This window comes from Panulirus ornatus, chromosome 42 (assembly GCF_036320965.1).
Source record: "Panulirus ornatus isolate Po-2019 chromosome 42, ASM3632096v1, whole genome shotgun sequence".
In the NCBI taxonomy this organism is placed as follows: domain Eukaryota; kingdom Metazoa; phylum Arthropoda; class Malacostraca; order Decapoda; family Palinuridae; genus Panulirus; species Panulirus ornatus.
In genome coordinates this window covers 4,238,635-4,260,452 of record NC_092265.1, presented here as the reverse complement: position 1 = coordinate 4,260,452, position 21,818 = coordinate 4,238,635, and the positions used below count along the sequence as shown (strand labels likewise).

General features: G+C 44.2%; 2 protein-coding genes across 5 annotated transcripts; one reads left to right on the top strand and one right to left on the bottom strand.

The window, feature by feature from the left end:
• Nucleotides 1-527: 527 nt before the first annotated feature.
• Nucleotides 528-11,796, bottom strand: LOC139761833 (alkylglycerol monooxygenase-like). The gene is made up of 8 exons (XM_071686362.1): nt 11,725-11,796; nt 9,412-9,665; nt 8,748-8,875; nt 5,726-5,874; nt 5,111-5,380; nt 4,499-4,650; nt 3,474-3,725; nt 528-2,675 (listed from the first exon to the last, which is right to left on the bottom strand). The coding sequence occupies exons 2-8, from the start codon at nt 9,508-9,510 to the stop codon at nt 2,403-2,405; spliced, it is 1,323 nt and encodes a 440-aa protein (XP_071542463.1). The 5' UTR covers nt 9,511-9,665; nt 11,725-11,796; the 3' UTR covers nt 528-2,402.
• A 790-nt stretch (nt 11,797-12,586) lies between these two features.
• Nucleotides 12,587-21,767, top strand: LOC139761837 (isatin hydrolase-like). Of its 4 annotated transcripts, none has more exons than XM_071686369.1 (6): nt 12,587-12,605; nt 16,979-17,219; nt 18,118-18,242; nt 18,508-18,714; nt 19,136-19,323; nt 20,605-20,829. In XM_071686369.1, exons 2-6 carry the CDS (start codon nt 17,014-17,016, stop codon nt 20,692-20,694), a joined length of 816 nt encoding a protein of 271 aa, XP_071542470.1. In that variant the 5' UTR covers nt 12,587-12,605; nt 16,979-17,013; the 3' UTR covers nt 20,695-20,829. The 4 variants fall into 4 exon arrangements, with proteins under 4 accessions (XP_071542470.1, XP_071542468.1, XP_071542467.1 ...); XM_071686367.1 differs by lacking the exon at nt 12,587-12,605 and adding an exon at nt 15,562-15,666 and having other exon boundaries at nt 20,605-21,767; XM_071686366.1 differs by lacking the exon at nt 12,587-12,605 and adding an exon at nt 15,983-16,091.
• The last annotated feature ends 51 nt before the right edge of the window (nt 21,768-21,818 follow it).

Below are 21,818 nucleotides of genomic sequence, written 5' to 3'. Positions count from 1 at the left end.
TCTACGTGCTTGCTCAACGTCGTTGAACCCCTTGTTGGACCGGAAGGCGTCGTGGGACGCTGGAGTCCCACACCTTGATGATGTCATCACGCCTGTCAGCCAGCGAAGACGCCCTTCCTCACTCAAACGTTGTCACTCCCTCTTGCAGGCAACTTTTATTCCCGAAAGTCGAGGGACTTTTTTTTTTTTTGAAAGACTGGCACATGCGACGGAGATAAGGGTGCGCGTTTTTAGGGTGAAAACAAGATGGACTGTTTCCAAGGCCCAGTGGAGGTAAGTGGCTTCCCTCACTCCCAGCTGGTCCTTACGTGAGGGTCTTCTGTTCTCAAGGATAAGAGATAACGCTGGGGATATGATAAAGAACATTATCATCATTATCATAAACCAAAACGTATCATCGAATGATAATGATGGTGATAGTAGGAATAATACTGATTATGTTTATCATCACTGGGAAATAAGTCACTAGACGAAACTGGGAAATATAAGTCACTAAGCAGAGGCGGGAAATAAGTCACGAGGAGAGGTACTTTTACGAAAAGTTTTATTTTCTATTGTTTTTGGATACATCTCACACAGTGATCAGGGGCTTTACATTTCTTCTTTAAAATATTAAATTGTAGAAATTTCAACATTTGCTAGGTCGTACATATTGTCTCAAGGTAAAGTGTAACCCAGGACGGACGTCTGTCTGAAGGTATAGGAGCATGTCCTCTTGGAGAGGCGTCCCGATTATAAGAAAGAGATGTTCCATAGGAAAAACGTCTCTCTACAGATAAGAGGTGTCTCTCAAGGTGAGCGTCTCTCTGAGAGCAAGGGGCGTGCCCAAGGGTGGAACATCTCACTACAAGCATGGGCTGTTTCCCAAGGAAAGAATTCTTTCCACAAGCAAGCTGTGTGATCATAGAGGGCTCTCTACAAGTCAGGCTTGTGCCCCAAGGGGAGGAACAGTTTCTCCACAAGTTGACAATGCCTCCTCCTACTACCAGCTTTATTCAACACAACAGTGACGACGTACACTAGGGCAGCCTCATACAACCTGAGACAGTAATGGTACCTGATGACCCTCACACATGACGAACTGACATTTATCTGTGATAAGATCTTGCTACCAAGTTTAATGTTTACTTTTGTTATTTGGCTTCTAGGATTCTATCAATAAGTTACTTACTTATTCTTTAGTATATATTCAAACTATATGCGATTTTTTTGTATATATTTTTTTCCCTTTACTTTGGCACAATTTCCCTGAATCTAGTATGTCAAACAACAATTTGCAGTGGATAAGGCCACCCTCTGGTGAATGAAAGATCTCAGTGGTGTCTGGTCACAACAAATTTACGTAACTTTGAAGTTATGTGAGCTCAAGACATCCTCATGTATCTTCGGAAAAAATATTGATCAAGGCTGCAAAGTTTTTCATTGCTGTAAAGTCAGGCTTTGACGAAGATTTCTGTATCTCTACTGTTGCAAGAAATGCTCCATAGCAGCACTGCGGCGCATTTACCGCTGGTATACCGCCTATTAGCATATGAATACCAAGTTAGAAAGAACGAAGTTATAGCCACCTCGTAAACTTCGGTTGTGTTGTAACCTTACACACCTGGGCAGGTGTTGTGTGTGTTGTAAGGACTGTGATACTACAAGACTATAGAAAACTCTAGACTATAGAAAACTCTTGGTGCTTAATGACCCAGACAGTCTGAGATATGGCACAATGGGAAAAGAATTTGTTCTATACCATTACTTTGCGTCATTAATCCTGGATAACTTATGCTATACACTTCTAACGTCTTGATGAAGTAGATGGCATTCTTGGTAAGGAAAAGCTTTCATTGAGACGAGTGTCAATCAAGACTCACAATTTTACACAGAGTTAGCCCAGGTTATGAAATGACTGTGTCTCACATGCAGGATCATCACAAGGTTCTTCTCAGGAAAAGTTATTGGGATGAGCTTTTCTGTCAGTGAATCAAGTTGCGATGCGTCAAGGATGATCGCAAACTTCACCAACAGTGAATTCAGTGAGTAGTAATGTTCAAACGTTATCATGAGAAAGTACTGCGTGTTCATCCACACGGAGGCTTAGAAATAGAAGAAATCCAAGTGTGCCAGAGAATTTGATCGGTTCTATATGCGATTTCTAATTCATTAAGGATATGGACTAGGAATAAAGGAACTGATTCCTACCTGGAATCAACTCTCTCTTCTGGAATGAGACTAAATGACTGTAAAACCTAGAACAAAAGGGGCAGTTAAATGATCAGAAGACCATTTCTTACTTAAGTAAGGTCCCTACACACTAAATATACAATAGTGACAGACTAAATGCTTATCATAACACAGGAGATATGGATTTTACGTGACCATCTCTCAACATAGCTCCTCGTCCACCCACACAGCTAATCCAACTTGGCAGCCTTGATGCTCGCTTTCACCACAGCTATACTCTGGGACGTCCACAGGAGTGTGGAGATGGCGAAGTAGGCGATAAGGATGGTGTCCAGGACTGCGAGGCCTGTGACGGGCATGCTGCGGGCGTAGGCAATGTAGGCGATACAACGGGCGGCCTCCACCAGGGGCGCCCACCACCACCCGTCGTACATGGCGCCGATGATCCCCGCCGACAGGAAGACGAAGCCCATGAACAGCAGGGCCGCCAGCCACGAGAAGGTCTGTGGGGGTACAACAGGAGGGAGAGTGGGTCGTCACAGCTTTTATCATCAAAGGTGTTATTTCTTTTCTTAAAAGGGACGTTTCTTTTGTACCCATGTTCTCTACGTGTTGCCTCTCTCTCTCTCTCTCTCTCTCTCTCTCTCTCTCTCTCTCTCTCTCTCTCTCTCTCTCTCTCTCTCTCTCTCTCTCTCTCCATGGTATATATGGAATAAAATACATATGATACGTGTGTCCTGCTCACGTGCCAAAGAGGACTGAAATTCCCTAGAGTAATAAGAAGCAATTCCTACGAATATATTTTTTTTTTTGACAAACTAATACAAAAGTCATTTAAAAAAAATCTTGTTATGTCTACGTCATTCTGACTGATGATTTTAGAAAGACTCTGTCGTTGCGGAGGGCAATAGATACTTTTGTCAGCGTAAACTGCTAAGAAAGCAGATGAATTCGCTAGGATTTGTGACGTTTAACCTTGAATATGACACTGATCAGTCATCACTGGTGTTGACTGTGCACTAAAATGATCATTATTAGTTCACATCTTGAAGGTCAGTATACCATATTATCATCTTCCACTTACACAGATGTAGACGCGAATATAAATCACTCTCTCACAATACCCATAGTATGAGAACAACCATCTCTGTAGCGTTCATAATACTGGGACTCACAACACATCACCCAGGAATGTCTGTTAACGGTGCGACCACACCGTAAACCCTTGACATACAACAGTGAGAGATCTGTTTGATTTACGGTAACGACATGTAAACAGAGTTGAGATATAGTCTCATTACCGAAATCTTAGTTATCCACGTCTGATGGATGAGCAAGATGACGAGGAAGTGGCCCAGCACGTAGATTTCCTGCCAGAGGGGCAGCTGGGGGTCGTACTTGACTCTAGGTGGGGTAGTATCCGGTAAGGCGTCCGGGTCACCTAGGCGAGGCGTCCCTGGGAACCAACCAGGTCCGTAGAAGAGGGCCTTCAGCGTGTCTACCCAGGTGGTCATACTGCAGGCCTTGCGGAAAACCTCCCTCAAGTAGTAGAACTGGAAGAATGAAAGACGCTTGGGTTAGCCTTACACACAGATTTCTAAACCAGTGGTGAATATGTCATGGACTTGATCTTTGTTTAAATCCACAAGATTTTGGTAAATCAGAATGGTAATCCCTCTATAAAGGGGACATCAAGGTATAATCAAGATGAAAGAAAGAGATACTGTTTTTAAGAAGCGTTCGTGGTAAAATCTGGTGTAGCATCAGATCTATTCACAGCTACTCATACCTATTTATTTACAAGTACAAACATCCTTCTTCTTTTCCACTGTGGTTTTCTATGTTGGGAATGATATGGGATGCGCAAAACATGCTCCAGTCAAGGCCAATTCGCGTGAAAAAGGAAAAAGAGGAAAAGAATGAAGGAATTATCCAAGGCTTTTGTAGACCTGAGTGTTAAGGGTTGAAAGATTATAGGAAGAAGGAAAGAATGAAGAGTACTTCACAACTTCATTCTTCGAGGGTGGAAGGAAGGAAGGAAGGAAGGTTCCATAACAGTCAATCCTCGTGTGGCTATGCATAAACTACGGGAATCAGCGGCCTCACGTTCACCAAGTCTCTGTGGCAGAGACTCACGCCTACAGCTCACGAAAGTAGAGGCCAACTTGATACCTACAGAACAGGGAAGAAGGCTGGAGCATGACGGTGGACAGAGAGATGTAGGCACAGAGAGAGAGAGGTGGTCTGTGAATCAGCCACCTATTAATCGCTGAGAATTACCTCTGGTTCGACTCGAGGGCAATGAGGAGAAGACCTGGGCACTTACTTGAAGCCAGACGACGTTGAAAGACTGCGGCTGGTCCACCAGGCCGTAGGCAATCTTCTCATCGTCTCTCTCTGCCTGGAAGGTGCCAAAGATACGATCCCAGAGGATGAAAACGCCAGCGTAGTTCTTGTCCAGGCACCACTTGTTCGATCCTGTGGGATGGGGTCGAGCGGGACTAATGGGTCGATGTTCAACCTTCTATCTCACGAATCCTTTTCATCAAGAGTGAATCTTTCTCTTTTGATCTTTTCTGGATATATTTTTCTTGAAGCATTCGTGAAATTTCACGGTCTACGTGTTAATAACCGCCTCTTCTTTTCGCTTTGACAATGCAGCTAATTCAGACTCATACAACATGTATTATGAAAAATATTAAATCCGATATGAAATGATTTTGGTGCGATGTGTAGGCAATGTATATATATATATATCTCTTTACGAACTGCCAGTGAACATAAACACTATTCACCAACCTCAAATGGAATCATAGAAATTACTGGAAACTAATTCATATCAATCTACCACAAAAATCTTCTTTATTCTTTATCAATATTGTATTAACTTTAATGGCATAGATATGACGTTTTCTATACGTAAAGAAAAGGCACAAACCATGATGGACGCGGTGGTGGGACGGGGTGTTCAGGACCCACTCCAGGGGACCGCAGTTCTTCACCACCTCGGTGTGGATCCAGAACTGGAAGAGCAGGTTGAACTGCAGGTGCACCAGCAGGGCCGGGAGTGGCACGCCCAGCAGGGCCAGAGGCTGGTAGAACCCGAATGAAAAATATTGCTGGAGTGTCGACTGACGGAGGGCAGTGGAGAGATTGTATTCTTCAGAGGAATGGTGGACTTGATGGTTCGCCCACATCAAGTTAATTTCTGGAAGAGGAGGGGGTGAAGGGAGAGCACTACGGAAAGTACAGGGAATCGAGTGAGGCAATATGCTACAGTGGTGAGGATTAATCCTCCTGAACCATATTAAGGAGGATTGGATTCTGATTGATGTCTGAAGAAGGTTTAGTCATTTAATACATAGGGAATCAATTACTTATACAGTCACTTCTCAATTACTTAGATGCATTTCAAGAGAAAAACCTTTTCATCAAGATACGTCTTGCATATAAACACCATCCACTCTGAAGTCAATGAATAAATAGTATTAAGTTCGGCGAATTTTTTGACAAATTCGTTTCTAAGAAATACAAACGCGTCTTGAGCACTAACCATGCGTGGCTCGATGGAACCAATAGTACCCGAAGTCGACCCCAATGGCCGCCACCCACCAGGTCACTGGCGATGACCAATCAGGATCCACCAGACGTCTCTCATACAGCCATCCGTACCCACAGAGAGTGAAACTCCGAATCACAACCCTGAAGACGGAGGGAAAAGTATGAGATGGTAATACCGACACGGTGTGTAGAGCTTCGTTCCGTACTACTTATGACTCACCCTAAACTAAAACGTCCAAACACCGAGGATGTTCTACTCACAAAGACCATCTTTCTTCACTCGGTGTCCAGAACTGAATTCGCTGCGCACCATCCATGATGCCGACGTGGAAGGCATCATATCTTATTCTTCCACATCGCTACCTTTATTCTCGACAGAGGAAAACTAATAATCGAAGTGAATCAAGGTAGACTTAAGTACACTTACAAAGACTTTAGGAGAGGTGGAATTCAAAATACGAGATACAGGAAAAGAAAGAGATTACTTCCTCCGTCAAAGAATATAGAATACGAGGGATTGATCCCATGCATTCAAAAAGATCCGATCATGTCTGATACTGGGATAAACCAGGGACTAAAAGTGCAAGATTCTCTTCATAGAACAAAACACTAACGTAAAACCCCTGAGAAACATCTTGTCTGAGATTTATACATATCATTCAACATAATGGACTAACATGGACACCACTAAGAAAGACCCGGTATGTAGTAGCAATATCCATCTGAAACCACACTCCCCATACATGTGAGAGCCACACTTTTTCGTCCACGCTATGAACATCATCCATTCCTACAACACACCTACTCATCACATCCCAGGACCCCTTCGCGCCCACGATACAATAGCCACAATGAGGACACCAAATACCTACTTACTGCTCATTTGACCCGCACGCTCTCTTCGTAGAGACACACACCATCACCAATTTATATAAGACCTGTGGTCCTCCCCTGGTAGACGAAGATGGCTTGCTAAGAGCTGAGGGAGTTTTATAAAGATATAAGGGGCTCATGGGGCAGGATCTATCATATATGAAGGGGGGCATGTCTGTTAAGTGTACAACATTTAGGTGTGCATATCTCAAATACACATGTCAATTATCACTCTGTTGAGAGTCATCAACAGAGGTCAGTACCCAAGGAAGTCATATAACCCCCCCGATAAACGATGAGGAACGTCCAGTACTCAAGCTTTAGTACGAGGCGCTTCAGTACATGTGCACTGAGTGATAGACACGGGGGTTGCATGCACCAAGTCGCGGGGAGTTATATGCCTGTCTGTACTCCATCCTGTGGTCTGACGTATCATTATAATGTTTAGGACGTCATGGCCTCGGTACACTGTTGATTATAATAACTGCCTGACGTTCATCATGATACACCACACACACACACACACACACACACACGTGGTAAGCTTTCACAAATCTTTTCGACCATTCGCTTATTCTTCCAACAGAGCTGGCAACTTTGTGACCAGATGGGCGAGACTAAACGGATCTGGGGGATTATGCGACCAGCGTCCTGTGCCCTCATGCCTCGTCTGCTTGGCTATGTGCTCCAGGAACTGATACAGAGTGATTCTCTGCCATAAGTCAGTTAGCTTATGAATATGTGAATACTCCATGCCTAGTACTACGCATGCTAACATCAGGAACACACGAGCAATGGCCTCATTTATACACATCCACTTTACAAGTCTCGTGTATAATTCAAAGACAAGTCCCACAGACCATCCCATTTCAGGCCATTGATTACACGTTGCTGCCTCCTCTCACACTTTTATACCGTCCACGATCCACTTCTCTATTCCGAGCATGCCTCTCACCCTCGTGCATATTTAGAGTCCGATCTCCAAAGCCTCCTTCACTCCACCCTTCCATCTCCGTTCTCGCTTCCCTTTGCCAAAAATTCATTTTGATACACCCTGGTCAGCTCTCTCTGTCATACTTCACCTACTACTACACCTCGCTCAGTCATTCCCTTTCTGGAGATACTTGGATGCAGCTCCATCCACTTCTGCCTCTTTGCCATACTTCATCTCACGCAGTCCTTTCAATACCTCCTCTCCGTTCACCAAACCATTCGCCAGGACTCTCTTGCTCCTCACATCACCTCACCTCAAAAACACCATATCCGACTCCTGGTATCGGATACATTATTTTCTCAGCTCTTCTTTGCCTATTACCACTTTCCCTTCTTACCCCCCCCCCCCACACCCCCCTTCACGCGCACTGTTCCTCTCTTTTTCTTTCTTTTGTCCTCCTCACGTCATTCACCTCCTGCCAAAACATATTTTAAATCACCCTGAAGTTCATTAATAGTCTCTCACTCTATCTCTCTGCCTTCTTTAGGATTTACGTTAAGGAATTGTGGAAAGTCTTAAAATGCTCCTCCTAGCTCGGTGCAGTACCGACATCGAGAGCCACACTGGAGTAAATGGTTAACTGTTCGACAAGCAGTTCGGTGGCCAAACACGACGATCACCACCATTGGTCAACCCCCCTTCCCTCCCTCCCCAGCAGTTTTCCTCAAGGCGTCATTGGTCTCACGTCTCACTCTAACTGACAACTCCTACGCATGAAGCACTTACGTAAATCATCTGGTGGTGGACGCGCGAGTCCTCGCCACACATCCTGCCTCGTACATGTCATCCTCCCAACCTAAGTGTGACGGAGGAGGTTTGCACCACGAATCCTCCACTTGTTGCATTCTTCATTATTCCCTTTACTTTTCCTATCCATTGCCATCTATTATCATTTGGCTCTTTGTGTCCTCTCTTCTCTTTCCATCTCTTGTTCCCTTCCAGCATATTTTTTTCTTTTACACTCAGCAGGAATCACTCACCTCGGAGAAGTGGGTGGAGTGGGAGGAGATAAACACAATCTACGACAGAAGCCACTTATCTTACAACAACAGACACTCGCCTTACGCCAGGGGTGGAACGCCCCTTTACCGAAGGAACTACGCACTTTACTGCAGAAGCCACACACCTTACCACAAAAGTCACTTACCCTATAACCTCGTACAGGACGCCGTGCATAATGGAGGTAATGAAATCGTTATGTCGAATCCTTTTCTCTCCATCGAACCAGGTGACGATCCACTCCAGCGCCAGGAAAGTGATGAACAGGGGCACCGCCTGGTAGATAAAGGGAGGTGTGACACGGGTTTATAACTGGTGACACAACCCCAGGAATCCAGTTTCAGGAGGGTCCTGTAAGTTATAGGGCTGCCCTCGAACCAAGATCAGGGATAAGTTAGGTTTAGGTTAAAATCTACTTATCACTTAAGTCTACCAATCTAATTACATAAATATGTGCATGTTAAAGTACTTATCAAATTGGACGTCTGTGCGTGAATTACTGTATCATTTACCTTCTGATGGTTTAGATAGAAGTTCATTACCTTACTGATTACAAGCGATTTGAATGCCCTATCTTACTGTTTCAGGATCGACCACTTACGTATCTTACATATGGCGTTGTTGAGCTGTACCAAATGAAAGGTGGGTAATAGATGTCTTCTTCTGCAGTCATTTGTCTCAACGTTAGGGGTTCATCTTCCGTGTTCACTATCTGTCTGTCTGTCTCTCTCTCTCTCTCTCTCTCTCTCTCTCTCTCTCTCTCTCTCTCTCTCTCTCTCTCTCTCAATATATATGAATTCACAGATACTCGCCTGGTTTGTATAGTTGGGGACTTCTTCGACATGCTGAAAGGTGGAGGAGTTCGGGCTGATGACGTAGAACAGAGTTCCTAAACGGTGAAGTGCAGACATCTTCGTCCCTCCTGTGCGTCGTTGATCCTACGCTACCACTTCACAACACCCGTTCTGACGACCCCACCTGTTACTCTCGTGTCGAAGGGTTGAGGCGTGGGATCCGCAACGGGTTCGTTGCGTGCTTAATGGACTCACGTCCACCAGTGCCTTTGCTGAGGTAGAAAACATTATTAGCCTGTGGTGAGATGATAATGATTATCTCATTTGTTATCTCTCCTATCAGTGTGTTATTGACTGGAACTCTGTCTTATCTCCCCTATCTTACTTAGTTCCAGCGAGCGTTTTAGGTTGGGAGTATTAAATTGATTAACACTATATTATAGTTTAAAGCTGAAAGCCTCTTAAAGTAGAAATTAATCAGAAGATCTATTTCTTTATTTGTTTCCTGCCATCATAATTCCATTGTCAGTTCCCTGGGGCTGGACATACAAAGCCTTGGGAATCACCTCCAGCACATCGTTAGTCCATGCCCAGTGGATCACATTGAAACATGGATCGCTATACTTATCAAAATGCTTCCTACTTGTTCTTCACGCATGACCAACGCCTCCATTCACACCACCTCCCGTACATAAGAATTCTCCCATTTCAACCTGTTCCTAAATCTTCCTTCCAGCACCTTCACCTGAGACATTCCTATCCCTCATCTATCCTCACACTATATCTATCCCTTCTCTACCGTGGTCGGTCTGTCCTTCCTCTTTGTACCTCCTTCTTCCACACTACACCCCATCGTCTTGACGACCCTATCCTCCGCCGCACGCATGACTATATCATCCTAAATGCCACATATCCATGATCCCCTGTGATGATGGCTTCGTATCATACATCCTTCTCATCTTTCTTTCATTCTATCTCTCCTCCTTATACCATCTGTGCTACACGTACGTTATTAATCCCTACTCCTCTTAAATAAGTACTTGGACAAGTGCCTCTATATATAAGCTCTTTCCGCACCTCCAAGATTTCTCCTTGACACGATTTCATTACTCTCAATTTTTACCTTTCCCGCTTTCATGTACTCGTAAAGTACATCAACTCATCCACAGCCACCAGTTCTTCATCATTCTTATCCTGTCATCTTCCATCCCTTACAAAAACTAGCATCTTTCTTTCATTCTCATTCACACACTCCCAGCATCATCCAAACAACATGTGTGTGTGTGTGTGTGTGTTTGTAAGAAAACTCCATCGATGGATACTAGTTTGTCTTCTCCTTAGTGCTTCACGTCTTCGACTGGAACACGGAGAACCTCTTCATCCTCCTGTAGCTGTGGGATTCATGTGGCGCAATGATGTCCATAGCAGTACCCAAGATCGGTCTTTGGTGCGATAAAACACGACTCACTGCTCACCCAGCTGTTCATCTTCCTTGGGTTGGCTGATGAATGGGCACCCACTTAAGGCCAGGGAGAGGAGGTAAGTAAGTAAAGCACCACAGCTGTGACAGTCCTATGCCAGCCAACTGCTTGTAACTCGAGTCGAGATTTGCCTTAGGGATTCCTGAAAGGGGGACGTGGGTAGTGGGAGGCTAGTGTTACAACGCAGTTTAGGATTGACTAAAGAGATAACAGATAGCGAGGGGAGGGATAACCCCTACTTTATATATATATATATATATATATATATATATATATATATATATATATATATATATATATATATACAGCACAGATATGATTATGTAATATTGTAGAATGCCTTTCTTAGACCTGCACGTATGTTATATATTAATATTCGCCTCACAATGCCATTTCCTGCAGGCGTTTCATCGATGCTTGTGTACTTTGCGAGGCGTAATATATCAATTGCACAAACGCAGAAGGAGGTAACATTCCTCCTTTACGTAATCCCGCACCGCCATGAGGGAGTTGCATTTAAGGTCGTATAGTTCCGATTTATTAAGGCTGAAGTGTTCCCTCCTCAGACTATGCGTCTCGTTTGACCATACACCACACCAGTCTGTAAGGTATCGATCTATTTACTCGACTGAACGAAACACCTTTCCAGCGAGAGAGCTAGAGAGAGAATCCTGCACTTTGTGCTGTGCTAACGTTACTCACTGTATCAAATCTTCTTCATCATTTCTACATAGATTTGTCCTGTTCCTCAAGACAGTGGAATGAGAGCTGAGGATTTTGCATTCTGAACTCTAGCAAATTTGTATGTATAGCTGTCAATGTAAACATATTTTCTCAGTGGTGTCCTTACCTCGGCCTCACGTCCTCTTCTCTCTAGTGGGTACTGATGACTTGATGTGCCTCGGGCAAAAATGGCGAGTCAACATAAATGGCCTTGGTTACTATAGCAACCCGTCCGAAGCGGCGGTGTTTACGCGTTTTTTCTCAGGGTAACCTTCTTAACGTTGCTGTGATCATGTGGATTTACATTATCCACACACACACACACACACACACACACACACACACACACACACACACACACATAAACCTCTATATATTCAAATGAGGCAAAATAATCTACTATATCATTTATTCCTGTCATTCTAATGTCGTCCAGCGCCACTAATTGTCGTTCCTTTCAGTGAAATTGGTCAAAGTCTTCTTCCATTACCTCTCCTGTATATCATTTTTGTGTGTCTCTTCACATTTTCAAAACGTCAGTTGGCGTCTGTCTCCCTCCTTCCTTGATTTCTAATTCACCATCGTGCCAAAAACGTTCTCTCGTCTTACTCCGTCATTATTTCACATTGGACCCTTCGACCACGGACGAAAGTCCTCCTTACGACATGACTTACACGAAGCACGAAAAAAAGAAAAAAAGAAAATGTAAAAAGGTGTAGCAAAAGAAAATGCCAATGCCAGAAGTCGAAACACCTCATGGTTTTTTGAGGAAGTGGAGAACCTGTCTTGTAAAATGGGGGGCAGGTAATAGAGGGCTCAAAAAGTTGGTGTTGTAGAGCAAGAAAGAGAGACATGACAACGGTTCATCCTCGAGTTGCCAGCGTCCACAAATAAACCACATGACGAAATGACTTACCGAGTATACCGTGGTGTAGCTAATGGTGTGAGGCACATAAGCAGCCAGCGCTCAGCAATACAAACCGACGTGATACCTACAGAACAAGAAAGGTATAGGACAATCAACATTGTGGCGTAGAGGTAATGGGTAAAATTTCCACTTTACTTTAGGAGAGCTGAATGGTTATTTTAGCCTGAACTTTGTCGAATGAGCAGGTACAGTTAGGACCTCCCCCCCCTGATGTGGGAACAATCCTAACTACAGAGACGAGTTATTCTTCTGTCTTACCTACAATTACCCCGGAACCAATATACATCTTCTGGTGTGGTGTAGAATCTCTTTCCAAAGGCTCCTTGAAGCCAAGGCTGTGCTACTTTTTGTAACTGTTTTTTAAAGCGACTTCGTAGAAGTTGGTATGCATCTATCTCCAGTGGGGGAGAAGGACCATCAGTCTCTTGGAATGTTCCATGTCTTGCATTGAGGATCTATAATGAGGAAAGGGAAGAGAAGGTAAAGAACTTGAAGCAGGAAACAGAAAGACAATCTGATTCAGGTGTAGGAAGGAGAATAGAATGAAGATATTCATGAGTGTCTTCCCCTTCGGACACTGCCCTCATCTAGTTTTCTGTGGAACATTTAAGGGTAGGCTACTGCTTAATAATGGTGTCGCGTCCACTCTGACGGCTGTGTGTCCTAGTGAAGACAAAGTATTTGATAGAGACTGGAAATATTTCGAAATAAACGTTTTCGTATCCAGTTCGACTGGTGAAAGATTCCACACTTCGTAAACAACAGGAGAAACGAGGACCCGAATACTGTAGTGCTTGCGTTCCTGATGTGGTCGACCTTCACACGCTGGCTCTAACTGTGGAGCTCCGTCGGATCTCTTCGGGGAGGGACGCTGTGGATCGTTAGCATAGCTGGCCTGTGAGGGAGTTGGTTATTTACATCCAGTTCATGTTTCTGGCCATCACGTCTCTCAGGGAGTCTCAGGACGCTTAATACATTCTCACTATGACCGAGACGAGAGATAAATCTCTTCAAGATTTGACATGGAGTGGAAAAAGGCTTCGCTCGGGAGACATAGAGGTTTTGGGAACAGGAAAACAGATAGTCAAAGAGGTAAGGAAGGTGAAGGAATATACAATTATAATCAAATACAAAATGTACGGTACACATAATCGAATCACCTATACATCTACCTATCAATCTTCATACACACACACACACACACACACACACACACACACACACACACGCATCATCATCATCATCAACTCACACCCAGTGAATGAAAGAGAAACAAAACGTGGATTTCCACACTGATAAAAGTACTTTTTCATCACACAAAGTTGCTTCGTCAGGCGATAGAAATAACCCCATTGTCACCACCTCCATACTCAGACTTCTACTGTCGCAACAGATCCCAGGCCACGCCTCTGGCTTCATAATCTGAGATACCTCTAATCCCTAATCTTATCTATCTTAGTAACTGCCCATCACTTAGGGGCGATGTGGTATCCGTTCTTCTTGTGCCTTAACAACGCTTCAGCATTTCTTGATGAAACTGTTCCGTGTTCTTAAACTACATCCTTACAGTGGGAGTATAATAGTATGCATGACGCATGACAGGTAAAGAGTGGATGTGAGAGAATAAGGCCTTTCTTCGTCTGTTCCATAAATGAATAAGGTCCCTAACATTCCCCTTTTCAACCCCCAGATACAGACTTGCTTATCATGCCCTTGTGCAATACGATTCACACAGAGCGCTTGCAATGTTCAGTATGCATACTGTGTATCATCTATGTATGCAGGTGACCTATGAGATATTGCAGTTACCTTGAGGACTGGTGGTTGCCTGTGTGCAGCAAGCGCGCACATCGATTGAGGTTATCATCTGAGAGAAAGCGTCTCACTCTGGTCGTGTAGAGAAAAAATTGCATGTTAAATAAGATTGTATGAACCCCTACTGAAGCGCGATTTCACTTTTATATATATATATATATATATATATATATATATATATATATATATATATATATATATATATATATATATATATATATATATGTATATACCGAGTACAGATAGAGAGAAAGGCATAAAGAGGGAAAGGCATAAAGAAACAGGTGAGAGGATTAGGTCACAGGTCACCTTCAACGACCTCACCTCTCTCAAGTTACAAACTCAGGTTAAACCATGTTCTGGAAACCATATCTATAGTTTTTTTTTCACACTTGCAATATCATCTGATTTATATAAACCAACATTTTGATGAACATCAATCTTTTTTACTATGTTTGATAAGAAATGACTCAGCGATCAGTCTTTCCTATTGATGAGTTATTTTGTGTGGTGACCTGAACATATGTCAGTGTGATGACCAAAGTCTTGAAGGTGTCGAGTGTTGCATTAGATTCCTTGCCGTATCTAACACGATCATTATCCTTAATATCAAGACTCTTACCAGCCTGACCAATGCAACACTAAATCCCATTCTTTAAAGATGTCGTTCACACAACCTCTCTGAGCAGCTGCATAGATTTCCAATAAGACTTTCCCTGACCGTATCATCATTGCTGAAGACTTCGTTATAATTCTTTTTTTTCTTTCGACAAAGCAGTTATCTTGATGTGAAAACTTGCTTAATATTTACACCCCACTGCTTCCCTAATACCTAATGGAACCCCACCAGTATCCCAGTGTCCCACTTCTTTCTTTCTGTCTCTTTCCACACACACACACACACACACACACACACACACACACACGCACACCACACATTCACTGTACACGTGTTACCTAACCCCCCCCCCCCCCCCAAATCTCCTTCTCTCGCAACAGCCAGTGCCTCCCTTCACATCACTTTCCCCAAGCATCTACTCTTTCTATTATCTATGCTCTTATCTTCAACTGTGTCATGACGCGCATGTGACATCATCTCGAACTTAGTTATCTCTTTTTCTCTGTTTTTGGCCATCATTTTCATCGTACTGGCATCGGCCGTTGTAAAATCCGTCCTTGGAGAAGTCTTGGCAGCCAGTCGACCCTCATGACCATGTATCTCTCCAGGTTCCTCTGCCTCCTGGATTAGTCGCTCGTCTGTCGTGGGACCGAGTGCCTGGCCAGTTCCCTGCACCTGTTTATAGAGAGAGCTTCCCCGCACGACAGGTACTGCAAAATACTCACAGTAGAAGAGAGAATCTCTTGGTTGTGTGTGTGTGTGTGTGTGTGTGTGTGTGTGTGTGTGTGTGTGGGTATATATGTGGGTATGTGTGTAAATGAATCCATATATAAAAAGAGCGCTTAGCGGGTACTTTAACGGAGAGTTGGTTTACTGTGTAACTAAGAGGACACAAAAACACGCTTGACAACAACCGTGCTTTATAGATCAAAGTGCATGAGGGGGAGCAGCCCAGAGACATGCTCCTGCACTGGAGGTGCAAAATCATGGTACGGAAGGTCAAGTGAGGTGGGGTGAGTATTGAGAGGCAGGTTTGACATGGGTCCTGCTGTGCTGGTGAGGATGTCAAGTGAAGCAACAGCAAGTGGGAGAGGTGCGTTGCTGCCGAGTACTCGTGGAGCTTCTGTAGGAGGTGGGTAAGTGTGGCGTGTATCTCGGTACCTGGAGGAACCTCGGTACCTGCCAGTTTGTGCAGGAGTACCGCGGGCGTGGTCGTAGGTCCCATGTTGTTAGAGCTGCTGCTCGTGACGGGCGTGGACGATGTCCCACGCGAGTCCTGCCGAAGGTGGACGTCCGAGGAAAATCTGAAAGGAAGATGAAACGTCTGGGTTCACGAAGGGTGCGTCTACTGACGGAGGAGGCGCTCTGAGGGCGGCTTGTGTCTGGAGTCAGTATTAGATTGGTTCACTTGTTGTCTTGAGGTAATCAACTCCCTCACTGCCCTCCGGTGGTGATGCCTGGGAATGTGAGGTAGGAAGGCCAGGTCGCGACAGACGGTTTACTGAATTCAGACAGCTGTGTATCTGTGTATCCGGCTGAAAAAATAAGATGAGAAATTACAGGATTGTGGGGGTGTCATTATCGCAACGAGTGGAGGGGGGGGGGTGTCATTATCGTAACTAGTGGGGTGGTAATTATCGTAACTAGTTAAGCATTCATAAAAGAACTTACGATCAAGGTGAGGCTGGATTATTCATTATACATTGAGTGATGATTAGTTGAAAATTAAGTGATGTAAAGTTGCATAGCGTATCTAATGGTGATCATCAAGTGATGGGTATTTTCTACGTTTGTTGTTATTATTAGTAACGCAATGAATAAACGCAAAAAACAAAATGTTCGATGCAAAAAAAAAAAGCCATTGAATATCAGGAGGCATCAAGGACACACGTGTTAAACTGGGAGTGAATAGAAAAGATCCTTTGCACCCGTGAGAAATAAATGACCTGGGATTAAAAGTATCCCAGATATACAGATTTTACATCAGTGGCTCCTTAACCCGTCTATCATTCTCACTAGGACGTACGGATCCCTCGAGACGCAATTGGGTCAAGATGACGCGGTCTCCAACACACAGTGTCGGCCACCACACACCACTATGGACCCTCGCCATCATCCTGCTGGTGACGCTGGCCGCCTACGCTTCTGCCGAGGTGGTGGATCTCTCGTACGTGTACAACGTCAACGCCCCGACTTACCCTGCAGTGAAGCCCTTCGCTATGAAAGTCCAACAGAAAGGCTTCATCGCTGATGGTGTCTGGTAAGAGCGTTTGTTTACTCCTCTCTCTCTCTCTCTCTCTCTCTCTCTCTCTCTCTCTCTCTCTGTGGATGGAAGAGATACTCCTCCTCTGGTTGTCACAATTTGAAGGTTCGACGTATTTGTCTCGTCAAAAATTCCTTGCCGATGGTCTGATGGTGAGAACGCATCAAGTACTGTATTGCGATTTGTGTGACTGAAATGGTCTTTCGCTTAGAAAACGCGTCCCAGTTGTGCTCTTCAGACAAACAGCGCGTGAAAGCCATTTTCTTGCTGTTAGTTTACATGAATATGGCTTTCGCTATGTGTACATTCCTTCCTTACTTATTTGTAATATCAGCTTTCGCTCTGCCAAAGGCAAAGTATGAGACAATGCAATTAAGACAGCCCTTGTGAATAACCATTACGTCCATTATCTTTGTGTTTACGACAGGTGAGTTATCTTTGTGTTTACGACAGGTGAGTTATCTTTGTGTTTACGACAGGTGAAGAGGGACTCACTCACGCTTACCCTTTTACAAATACTAATACAGCATATCACAGGAGAGCTCATTCCCACACAAGACGCCTATCCTTCAACTGTCCTTCACTTACCCTGGAGAGATGACCACAAACACATCGTCAAACTTCATGATTGTTGTCCCGGCGGACGTGTATGACTACCTTGCCGTTGCGGGTGTTCCATAATGGGTGTCTTGGGGCTTCAAAGCCTCCAAGTTTAAGGGTTGGCATAAGCAATGTTCATCACTCTCTCTGGCTGTAGGTCTGTGTGTGTTTATATACATACGTGTCTTCTTTTTTCTCTTTCTAATTCTATAATTCTCGTCACAGCATCACCGAATTTTATTTCTTCTTTGAGTTCGTTTGCATTATCAATCTTTCGTGACGTCTTTCCCAACAGGTTGGAAATGAATGAGTTCTGCACCTCGGAGCATTCCGGAACGCACGTAGACGCCCCTGTCCACTTTGCTCAGGGGTCGTGGTATGTGGACGAAATACCTCTGGACAGGTTTTGGAATATTTCAGGTTGGTGCACACACACACACACACACACACACACACACACACACACACACACACACACACAAACATATGCAACTTTTTTATTTTTCCTCATAATTACATGTGATTTTGAGCATAACAAGTTCATAGTCCTGTGTCTACATACCTGACTCCCCCCTCCCTCCCCCAGCTTGATTTGAAGGTTTACGCCAGAATCCGTGACGTCACTGCGTTCATTTCCTTTTCCCCCAATTTTATTCACCTGAGGAAAACTGTCTATACTGGCCAGGTGTGGTGGTCGACGTAACGCAGGCTGTCCTGAGGTCTGCCTCGAAGAACTACGCCATCCAGGTGGAGGATCTGGAGAAGTGGGAGGCGAAGCATGGGATTATCCCCGACGGAGCCATCGTGATCTTCCGCACTGGCTGGGGCGAGAAGGTGAACAACACTAAGGAATACTCAGGCTTAGACGAGAACAACAATATCAATTTCCCCGGTGAGTTCATTCGAAGTTTATAGTTTACATGTCGCTCCTGTCTCTCTCCTCTCCTTCCTCCTCCTCCTCCTGCTCCTCCTCCTCCTGCTCCTCCTTCTCCTCCTCTCCCCGTGCTCTTCGCTGCGTCAGTCATGTGTTACTTGAGTGTGTGTGTGTGTCACTTGTGACTTCCCCGAGTGCGTCAGTCATGCATTCCTCCTATGGGTCAGCTGTGTGTTCCCCGAGTGAGTCACTCATACTCCTCTCCTCTCTCTTTCTCTTTCTCTTTCTCTCATTCTACACTTTCTTTATCTCTGTGTCTTATATCTCTTTCTCCATTTTATTTCTTCCTCTCCCGCTGCAGATAATAGCGGCATGATAAGATTCTCCTCCAAAACACTATCCCTAAGGCGAGATGATAACACCTAAAACTCTTTTGTAGGACTAAGCTCGGAGGCAGCCTCCTGGTTAGCGGCGTACGGAGACAGGCGTGGGTATCAGAAGGGCGTGGTGGCTGTGGGCATAGACACGTTTTCCCTGGACGTAGGCAACGCTACCGTCTACCCCGCCCATGTAACCTTGTTCAAGAGAAACATCTACGGCGTAGAGAACATGGCCAACTTGGAGAAGGTGAGCTATTCTTCTTAAGGGAAGTGAGTCTTTCTGAGGGACGTGGGGAGTTTTTAGGCTCGGGGTCCAGAGTTTGGGTTTTCAAGTATCACCCAAAGATAGAAAAGTCGTGTCAAAAAATCATGAGAATATAACGTATGGTACACGATATGTGAAATGATCGAAACCCCCTCCAAAAATACCCCATCCCACAGATTTTCCTGTAAATCAGTTGTTTACATCCAACTGCGTTTAAGAAATGGTACAAATCTGTATATAGACACATGCCACAATGCTGTAGTACGAAATTCAACCCGAGATAAAGTGATGAATATAAAAATGATATACTGAAAGAACCCTATTTTCTATGCTATAAGCTAAGCAGACGTATATGATTTGAAATGGAGGAGCATATTATGACAAGCATATGTGTAGGCAGTGGCTGAATTCTGTCCCAGAAGAAATGAGGAATAATATTTAGGAAACATCAAGAAAGATATCATTGTATGAGTGTCATTCATATAGAGGATAGAATCATATGTCTTGGCCCCTCCTTCTCTAAGTACCAAGAAGGTTATCATCAATTACCTTGTGTTTGTCATGAGCACCATCAATGCACCATCAATATTGATAATGTAATCCTTTCATCGCCACCATTATTACCTACCATACACCTCGCCATAACCAGCAACCACAAACAACCACTGTCACGATTAGCCACCACCACCACCGCCACAGAAATTATCACTAACCACAACCATAATCCACCACGAATCCTCCCTCATCTCACAACCATCATCTTACCACACTCCTCACCCATCACACAACCATCATCCTACCACACTCCTCACCCATCACACAACCATCATCCTACCACACTCCTCACCCATCTCACAGCCATCATCCTACCCACAATCCTCACCCATCTCACAGCCATCATCCTACCCACAATCCTCACCCATCACACAACCATCATCCTACCCACAATCCTCACCCATCTCACAGCCATCATCCTACCCACAATCCTCACCCATCTCACAGCCATCATCCTACCCACACTCCTCACCCATCACACAGCCATCATCCTACCCACAATCCTCACCCATCACACAACCATCATCCTACCCACACTCCTCACCCATCACACAACCATCATCCTACCACACTCCTCACCCATCATCCTAACCACACTCCTCACCCATCACACAACCATCATCCTAACCACACTCCTCACCCATCACACAACCATCATCCTACCACACTCCTCACTCCCCTCATAACAGCATCTTCCCTGACCCCCAGCTGCCTGCTAAAGGATTCACAATAACAGTGCTGCCCTTGAGGATTAGAGGCGGGAGCGGTTCTCCTGCCCGAGTCATCGCCTCCGTGTAGCAGATGAACAGCATCCTTCTCCTCCTCCTCCTCCTCCTCTTCCTCTTCTTCTTCTTCCACACCACGGAGAGTTGCTCCTCAAGTCCGGCTTATCTGTACCCTTAACCTGACGTCAGTGATGGAGGCTGTGTTGCTGCTGCGGAAACTTCCATTCACTGAAGACCAAACATCGGAACCTGATGTAGCTGTGTGATCCCCGTTGTAATCTTGGCTCTCCCATTCATTCTTCGATCTCAGTACCTAATTTGCGTATTGAGAAAGTACGCCAGATACTGTCCCTCGCCAACCTAGAAACCCTTACATGACCTCTGAGTTGAACTGTCCTCGGTCTGACCTAATCTACTAGTGCAGAACACGAAGCTATCACTGACTCTCCACTAACAGTCGGGTAACGTCAGAAAAGCAACCGGTCCTTCTCCAAGACTCCACCTGATGTGCTCAGTATGCATAACACAATCTATAGAATTAATCAGGAATAGATTAACCTCATGTTATCAGTTATCTCTATAAACGAATAGCTTCAGAACACTGCCAGTATCACCAAACACTTGTTGCTCAAACTTAGCTACGCTTTATGTCGTGTTTTTTTTTTGAGCCCGGAGAGCGAGAACTCATGTAACACGAGGTGGGTTAACCAACTAATGATGCTGATTCGGGTAGAAACATTATCATGGAGGGAAATGAGTATGATAAAAGAATACTTGGTGAGAGGTGAGTTGTAACTGGATGATAAAGAGATCCCACTCTCTCTATCTCTCCAGTTGCTAACCTTACAGATAAATGTGATATGTGATGCTTACATAGCCTTACCCTTCGGATGCGTGATAATGATTTAGCTGTATACAAGAAATCTATCATTACATTGCAATTAATAATTTTTTAATTTAATGGTAACGGTATTGATAATAATAACATTTACTTTATCACTTGTTTTTTAGATTTAGTCTACATTTCTCGTTATTTTTCCTATCATATCTTTATACTTTCCTGCTTGCCTGTCTGTCTCATTGTTTGTCTGCATATGATAACCATGTATCTGTAGTGATTAAATAAACATCTGAACACTGAATAAATGGTTTTCTCGGTGATATAGATAAAGGAGTCTAATATCATGACATTGAAGC